This window comes from Frankliniella occidentalis, unplaced genomic scaffold, assembly GCF_000697945.3.
Source record: "Frankliniella occidentalis isolate FOCC.00 unplaced genomic scaffold, Focc_3.1 Scaffold234, whole genome shotgun sequence".
Lineage (NCBI taxonomy): Eukaryota > Metazoa > Arthropoda > Insecta > Thysanoptera > Thripidae > Frankliniella > Frankliniella occidentalis.
The window spans coordinates 271,547-280,767 of NW_026267360.1; the positions used below are offsets into that span (position 1 = coordinate 271,547).

A 9,221-nucleotide genomic window follows, 5' to 3' on the forward strand; every position below is an offset into this window, starting at 1 on the left:
GGCGGGGCGCCGTCGGCAGAGCCCGGGACCAGGGCCCCCGGCCGGGCCAGCCCGCTCGTGCCAAGCCCCGCTGTAAATCACGTCGTATCAGATGGGACCCTGGCTCTGCATGCACTAACTGAACCGACCTAGCGATACACTCGACCTCTTTTGCGTTTTCCCAAGCTCGCTTTCCTCCTTGCTTTTTTTAAAAATCTCATTATTGAAGGACTTTAATACTATGAACTCGAAACCTTATTAGGGTCACCTTCCAAAACATTTTATCTTGTTATATAGCCGAGCGGTGACGTATGCGACGTTACCACACGACGACTCCAGTGGGAGAAAGGGAGGGGGTGAAACACAACACGGCTAACCCCCTCTCCGCAGCAGCGTGTCCTCCAGGCCTAATCCGCCTCACCCTCTCTGAGGGCTTAAAACACCCACCTGACTCTTTCTCGCTCTCGCTCTCTCTCTCTCTTGCTGACTCACCATCGCTGTCTCGCTCTCTCCACACGACCCGTGTGGCAGCAGCCGCGGGAGTTCTTGTAATCTGTCACTTACCGCCATTCCGACATCATGACAGCCGTAACAGAGTTTGCCCGGGCGCCTAAGCGACATCGGTAACCCTCCCGGTGCTATTCACCCGCACGCACGCACACACATACATAAATATACACCTGGCTAAGTCAGTCTCGCTCGCTCTCTATATCCGCTCCCTGTGCCCTTGAGTCTCTCTCGATTCCGAAACTTTCCCTCTCTCAATTTCTCTTTCCTTTCGCTTTCGCTGATTGCGTAGGGTTGCTGCGCCTCAATCATGAACTTTAGGTGAAAATCCAGTGACGCACTACTTGATACATTTTTTTTTTTGCAACCCCTCAGTTCATTTCCACCGCACAGTCAACAGTTCTGCCTGCTTATAGCGTTTGCGTCCAGCAATGTCGTTCTGCCTCCCAAAAAGCCTTTTTTTGGGAGGGGCGAGAAAATATATGTTGCCCTTTATTTGTCGCCCATGGACGGCAAAGACGCGACGGCCAAAACGTCGAGGTGAGAAGACGAAAAAGAAAACAAATAAAAACGGAACGCCGAAAATGTGTACGAATAAAAACTTAGCGGGCCGTGCAAGTGGGGAGCGCGGCAAACTTCAAATAACCCCCGGGCGCTTGTCGTCATTGCCTCCCGCCCCATAGTATTTTCGGCCGGCTCTCGCTTATGCTAACGCCGAGGCTAACGCCCTGCTGGAGGTGACGGCCCGCCGGCCCCGCCGGCCGCATCCTTGATTCAGTCATTAAGCCTAACGCATGGAAATGGCGGGCCGTTATTGAGGAAACGGCCGCGCGGCCGCCCTCTGTGTTGTGGGGGACCCGGGCGTGGAGGCGGAGAAGGTTCATTTGATTTTCATTATTATTTTCATCGTATTAACTTCTGGTCCAATGGGCCGGTTTTCCTCCTCCCGCCTGCTTGAGCAGGGCGGCGCCCCCAAGAGCAACACGCGTACAATCAGCCGTTACAGTTAGCGATAAAAGGGTTCCGCATTTATTTTTTTCCAGAGTAGCGCGTACGCGACGGTTTCATTTTATTTTATTTTGTTCCCTACTAACACGTTCCGCGGTATCGCGTCTTCTATTCTGGATTTTCCGCCAGCGTCATTCGCTCGAAGCATACCTCTGTAACCCTCCTGCGTCGCTTGCGGGGCTGACGGTTGTCGTGCTTCCTCGCACCACTGCCCCCGCCCCCGCCCCCGCGTCCGCCTCGCCTCCCTGGCAGCCGCAGCAGGAGCGAGTTGCGCTTGTAATCCCTCCCCGTGATCCCGGCGGCAGCCGATGAACCTAATCCTGTTGCCGGTCATCCTGCTGGCGGGCGCGGTAGAGCAGAGGCACAGCGGCGTCCTTCTGCCGCTGCCGCCGCTGCCGCAGCTGATGGCCGGCCGAAATTGGATGACAGAAATTAGGAGTCCTTGCGAGCGGAGTAGGAGAATAGGTTGGGCTTATGTTGCCCACCCGCCCGCTCCTCGCCCCACTGGCGGCCCCACCGGCCCCACCGGCCCCACCGGCCGGACTGGAAACAAATAAAGTGGATTCCCGTCCGTCCCAGTGCGTAGAGAGAGGCTGGGTCGCGGGCCTGGGGCTCTGCCGCCCCCGGGGCTGACTGAGGTGGGGGGAGGCGACCCGCCCCGGCCGGCTGCAGGCCCCACTACACTCTTCTTCTCTCCTATCGCCCTGCTCCTCCTCGTCGTCGTGGTGTTTGACGCCTCGCGGCGGCGGCCCACTGCTGCTGCGGGGGAGTGAAATAATATTATGACGAATCGGGCGATGGTGTGTGAAACTGCCGACACTGATGGAAAGAAGGAGGAGTAGGAGGAGGAGGGTGGAAAAGTCGGAGCCCATTCTATGGGGATATTGCAAAAGTGATGGGAGATGCCTCTCCTCTATACCTGCTATCTGGCTGGCCTTCCCGGTCGATAGCGTGCAGGCGACGAGGGGTACTTCACTCAAAAAAAAAAGGCAGTGTAACACGTATTACCCTTCAAGGGTACCATTCAAATAAATCCGGGAAATAAATTAAGGAAAAATCAGTTAACAAAACAAACAATTCATCAAAATCAGTCAAAAATCTGAAAAAAATCAAAAACAATAAAATTATAAAAATTGGTGTACGCTTGAATGTAATATCCCTCTGGCCCCTTGGCGCGCTCGCCAAGCAGTCCCGCTCGCCTCGCGCGCGCGCCGGCCGGCCTTCCCTCTGATTGGCGGGCGCTACGGCGACTCGCTCTCGCGCGTTGTTAACCTTTCCAACGGACGCCTCCTCTGTCGTGTCGTTGTCGTGAGATGGCAATGTGAGCCCGCGCTCGCTCTGCTGGCTCGGCTCTGCCACGCATTTATCGTGTAAAAATAAATGCTATTTTTCTACGTTTAATTGTCTGGTTGTTTGTTGTTTTTAGACACGAAGTTGTCTTCTAGTATCGTTTTACCCCGATAGTCAATTGTTTTATATGGCCCTTTATGGGAAAAAAAAATTCCTTCCGACGATTTCCTTAATTTTTTTTTAAAGTAAAGAATTTTTACATACAACGTGGTACGCAAAATTTAGAAAAAATTTACGAGACCGTTTTTTTTAAAATTAAAGTTAAAGTTCCTGTTACTATGGTAATACTCGGCTCGTCAAGAGGGAGATGGAAATACTTTTACATGCAACAAGTGGGCCGAGCCGAGCCAATCCAGAGGAAAAAAGACACCTCTAAAGTCTGCGTTCAAACAATCCCTTCCTTTGCTACAATGCACAGAACTAGGATAACACTACTTTTTTTCGAACGCCACCACCTTACCGCCTTCTCACAATATTCCTATTTTCACCACTAATTCTAAATAAAACAAGCAAATCATCAACAACATTTTATCCGGGTTTTCCGAAAGAGCACACTTCCTTTACTATAGTAAGGAAACAGACACGAATGACAATAATCATATTCGAACGCCACCACCTTACCGCCTTCTTATAAAGACTTTCATTTCAATCGTACACGCAAGGGTAGACCATCGACGCCATTTTCATAGAGCTTGGAGTCAAATTTATTGGTCTTATTTAATAATTCCTGATTTGAACCACATATAAATACAGCCCATTAACTGCAATATGGTATATACTACTTGTGTTGTTCCTGGTTGCACAAGTAAACCAGACACAGGTATAGTATTCAAATTCAAAAATTGGCCCAAAAACCAGATCCTTTCTGTGCAATGGCAGGAATATTTACCACAAATTCTAACGCTAACGCGTTAACGGCCCCATAGATTTTAATTTTTACGTCGGAATAGTCAAAATATTCTATTCAATATTAGATGTTGTCATAACTAATAAATGATATGATATTTATTTTTAGTTATGGTTGGTTGTACTAATTGGCTTCGCATACGTTTTGCTTACTATGAAATAATATTATTAGAAGCAAAATAGATCTACAGTTGAGGTTTATGAAACATAGTTTTCTTTTAAATATTCCTGGGAGCCGCACCCCAGCTGCAAAGGGCGACAGGTTGGCAGCATTGTTAGCCACCGCGCCTTCTTTTAAATGCGATTTGGAAGTCAGAAATACAGTCTTCGCTAACAATGCCTATCGTCGACTGATGCTGACTGGTCACGTTCGAAACAGCGTTTATGCTGCACCTTTTTACACGGCGGCAACTTGTTATTATTCAAACGCGACCACTGAAAGTAGGGAGTATCGACGCCAGGCTCATATGATTTTTGGATAGGGTTGTACAAAGCAACAGGCGATCGTTTCTATTGGTCAAACTTTCCCGCGGAAATTTGTGATTGGCTGAAATTTCCCTGGCTCGACTCGGCCTGCTGCTCAGCTCGTCGTTCCCATGGAAACTTGTGGATGCAAACTCAAATTTATCAAATTTCATCAGACAAAATTATAGCAAGTACCTTTGTTGTCTGTCAAAATTTACTAAAAACTACCTCCGTTGTCTTCCACTCTCACGCGTTACAAGAACAGGGAATGACCTAAACGAATGAGTAACCACAACAACCAGACAAAACACTACAGAACATTCACATTCACATTTAAATACATATTGAAGAACTGAAACACGTGAGATTATTACTTTCAATAAGAAAATCTTTCTACGACACATTAGTTGCTTACACTTCTCTGCTTTGAAATAAACTATTGCATAACAATTACAGCTACTTTTTTAGAACGTTTCAAATTCATTTCTAACGATAAACTACCTTCTTGTCTACCACGATTTGACAGAATCGTATTTTTTTGTAATATTTTTTCGTTAGACACGGAAAGTGTAGCCCGAGCTGCACTCGGGGCCTCCAATTTCCTCGAGTGCCGTCATTACTTTTGCTTTGTGTGGCCGCGCACGTCGCGGCCCGCCAGGCTCCGCCAGACCCCGCTCTGCCGGACTCAGCGCGGTCCCTCGGGGGCGGCGGACCCGGCCGGCCGGCGGCGGGCGGCAAGGCGTCGTGGATGCGTCAGCAACATGTCTTACTCTCAGAGGCTTTATTTCCTTTCTCTTCCGAGTCCACATTCCTCTCGCCTCAGTGCCCCGACATCTTTCTGTACTTATAAAGGCGAGACCGGAGGGCGGAGTGCCATACCTTCTCACTCACACCCTCCCCGTCTCGCCCCTTTTCCCTCGCACCAGTCCTATTGAAGGCTAAGTCCGCCTCTCGCTTTGACGTGTTTTTTTCCACCCTGATGACTTATTTTCGTCGCTCTGCATGTCGCCCGTGCTCTGTCGGAGTAACCTCTGTGTCTGCTGTACCCATGAAAAAAGCAGGAGTCTGTAAATCACAATCACCGAAAAAAGGACGAACGTGACGTACTCACGTAGCCCAAACATGTGTTTGCTTTATCGCCAAGTTGATAACTTTCAGATATGGGGATTGGCAGAAAAAGGACGACCACATAAAGGACAAGTGTCACAATATAGCATCGAAAACTCGGTGAGCGGCCGAGCACTGACCTCTCCACACATGAGTCGAGTTTCTTGGCATACATCACAGTCTTGCTTAAACGTCTTATCGTAAATTCTGCCTCTTGGAGTTACCTGTATATATAGACTAACGGACAATAGAGTGCATCACCAAATGCTTAATTTCATAAGTAGTTTTGCACTTGGCGTGGCGTTTTTTTTAGAGATGCCAGATCAAAGAATTAGTTCATTACCAACCGGCCAGTAAATGGCTCTAAGGTTTCCTTTCGCCTTGCTGCTCGCCGGACTTTCGCTGACTGTCCCGTTTCGCCCTTCTCACGCAGACGCACCTCACCCTTAGACAACCGCGGCCCGCGGCTCACTGGCCGTGACCCGTGCCTCCACTCTACGCCACACTCGCAATGCCTTCCGGCCCTAAAAGGAATTTGAATCCCCGACTCCTGACGCCCTCGGCGGGATCAGAATCCGTCCGTATCCGACTTTATCTCCAAAGCAATACACGTCCGTCTCTTTGACGATTGCTCTCATTACTCAGCATGCACAAACGTATATTTCTCTCTTCTCCCGTCTCTTCTCCTTTTCCAGTAACTTTTCCCTATACTTTTGCTCCGGGGTTGGGACCAAAACGCCAACGCCAGTGCAAGGATCGAGAGAACGAAAAAACCTTAAAGGAACTTGCGATCAAAGGAAACTCCCGCCGACAGTGCTCGCACCTTCGACATCCGGCACACGACAGTGTGTTATTTTTTATACGCATTTTTTTCCACGCTTTGCATTGTTTGTGGAAACATCACTCACACTTTCCCAGTTTCTCCTCGCCTCAATGCTCTGCCCCCGGGCGCCACCACGGCTGCCGCGTGCTTTCGCTGCGGGCGGCGGTAGTATTTCAAAATCTGACCTCTCCCCGACATTCCTCTGGGTGGCTGGGGGGTGAGACCTCCACTCCTCGCCGCTCACCTGGCACCAATTCTGCATCCGGGATTCCGAGGCTCCCTGCCGCGTGCCGGCGCTGCTTTACCTCCCTTGGCTTTATTGCCTCGCTTGCAGAGTACCATCAATGATGATGTAATCTTGAAAACTCTGCATCCACTTTGAAAAACAAAAGTAGGACTTAATACTTTTCTAGGGGTGTTAAATTTTAATGCCTTTGCAAGCAGGGCACAAAAGTTTCCAAATGCATTAAATGTTGGCCAGTTTTAATGCATTTGCAGGGGTGTTAATGTTTAAAGCCTTTGTAAAGTCATTAAAAGCCTTCGAGTCCTACCTTTGTTTTTCTAGTGTCGTTTTTCTTTCCGGATGAATAGTACGCGTGATCCAAAGGACCAACCCGAAAATAACCGGCAAAATCTCTTTTTACTTTTTTTCCTTTATTTTTTTGACGGGGCAAAGCCTTTAATGACAACGCAATGTAGCCTATTTTTATTTTCCGAAAAAGTTCAAGTAGGATCTGATTGAGTCTGAGCTATCTGGAGTGGCTAGTGGCTGGTGTGACATTTTCATTACTCTCACATCACTGGGCGTGTAGCAGTCAGCCCATTAGAAATCGCGATGAGTGCCCAGTGTGCACGAATAGATGGGATGTCTGGTTCACTAAAAATATTGAGAAGTATGTCAGTTATATTAATTTCCCGATGTCCTTTTCCCAATATTTTGTGCTTTCCCTCCCCCTCCTCCCTCACTCTAACCCTTCTCTTATCAGACCGGTTGGTTCGCCGAAACTCTTCCATTCGAAGCCACTTTCCATTTTCTAGCGAGACGAGTTGATTCCCCCCGCCTGGTGGTGGCGCTGCTGGTCCCGCGGGTACCTCGAAATAGATGCCACCCTCAGTAATAGAAAGTGGTTAATGAATATTGAACATTTCTCTCCCTTACTCGTCCCCTGCCGCGCCGCCGCCGCATTCTGAGAGGAGAGGGGATCCTCGTCTCTCCTCATTCTGTTCCTCTCTCTCTCTCTCTCTCTCTCTCTCTCTCTCTCTCTCTCTCTCTCTCTGCTGATCTAGCTCGGCGCTGCTATGCGAGGCAGGGGTGGGTTAGGGGTGCCTGCCTGCCTGCAGTGGATTCGTGTCAGAAGTTTCCAGGCGAGTCAACAAAAACGTCTTCGCGTAGAATCTCGCACGAATGAGGGATCTGAGTCGACCGGCTGGACTTTCGTATGGAGAAGAGTAGTTTTCTCCTTTCCCTTCCCTCCTGTCCTATTCCTCTCTCTGTGTCTCTTCTGTGCCCTGTTGCCTTTTCGCTTCCTCTTGTTATACCAGCATTTTCTCACATCTCCTTCTGTTCCTGCCCCGCAGAGAAGCCTCTAATAATAAATATTAATTTGTTTTCTGCTGGAAATTAACAGAATGTGTTGTATTTTCTGTGTCTGCAGGCTGCCTCTGCCTCAAGATGGTCGAGGTGAAGATCCCGCCGCACACGATCCGAACGCACCCGGTGACGCTCGAGTGCAACTACGACCTGCAGGGAGAGGCCTTGTACTCTGTGAAGTGGTACAAGGACGGCCGTGAGTTCTACCGATACGTGCCTGGCGACCTGCCCAACGCGCAGGTGTTCGACCTGGCTGGCGTCTACGTGGACGTAAGTCGACTTAATTTCAAATACAATTTAAAAAAAGAATTGTTACAACTTTATTAAAACATACTCGATCATGTTAGACGTCGCAAAGAAACAGTTTACGTCGCAAGTTTTATTTGTCTAGAATAAGTAAACAATACTAGTTCCAGGATACTAGCATACTTTTACTAGTGTAAGTATAATTTACTAGAAAGTACAAATACTCCAAAGGAAAGAGCAGATAGATACAAAAGTGGGAGGAGAAGAAAGAGGGAGGGCGATTTTTGCGCTCTTGAAAATTGAAATTTAAATAAACCAATTGGGGGTAAAAGTCTCTCCTGTATGTAGCGGGTGAAGAGGTGGGTGGAGCGGGGGTGGTGAGAGGCAGTAGGAAGGGGGGGAGGTTTAGCCGCAGCCCGGATTTCACCTGTAAATTTTTCATAGCTGGGGCCGCTGTTCTTTGAATAGCCGCTGCCAGCGCGGGCCATGAAATAATAAGGGGCATCTGAGTGGACCGGTGCGCCGCGGTGCTGGTGGGGGAGGGGAAGGGCCGGCACCAGCAGCAGCAGCGCTAAGTGTGCTTTGTCTGACCCACTGAGACCGGCCGGCTGGGTCGGGCAAGGCTGGGCAGGGCAAGGTTGGGCGGGGTGATCCGAAGAAAGAGATGATTGTCGACCAGCGCGCGCGGCCGTGGTATTGTCCGCCCGCGGTCGGTCTGGCGGGGCGTGCTCTCGCGCTCACGGCCCTGCCCTGCCTTTCACAACGGTGAGATTGGCACAGGTATACTCTCGCGCGTAGCGGGCTCTGGGCCACGCCGGATTTTAAAAGAAAAAGCGCGTCGTCAAAACTTTGTTTTAAACATATTTTTTGGCTGCCTGTTGTCACCTATATAAAGCACAAGTCTTTACGGTCTTTGCGATAATCGAGTTAGGAAAGAAAATCAGATCGGGTCCAGTGTACGGTACGGCCGGCCGCCATTTCCCGTTCCGTTTCCCCGGATCGGTCGTAACAAACCGCCTGTGCTGTAAATGCCGCCCGGGCCGCCGGGCTCTGCTTGGCATCGACGTCCTGTCCGCACCAATGAGATGCCGACAGCGCCCCGCCCCGCCCCGCCACACTTTTATCGCAGAAAAGGACCCCCGTGAGAGCTGCTGGGCCGCACCTGGTCCCGACAGGCTTATGGCGTATGATTGACTCGACAAAAACACGCGCGGCTTATTTTAGTGCCCCGCCCCCTCC

At 49.7% G+C, this 9,221-nt stretch overlaps 1 protein-coding gene across 1 annotated transcript in view; it reads left to right on the forward strand.

Annotated features, from left to right (window-relative positions):
- Nucleotides 1-9,221, forward strand: part of LOC113213259 (uncharacterized) — a gene marked incomplete in the record, with an annotated part of 258,491 nt that overhangs the window by 204,486 nt on the left and 44,784 nt on the right. The window contains 1 exon segment of the mRNA XM_052272963.1: nt 7,801-8,006. Within this exon segment, the coding sequence (XP_052128923.1) occupies nt 7,801-8,006 (206 nt within the window).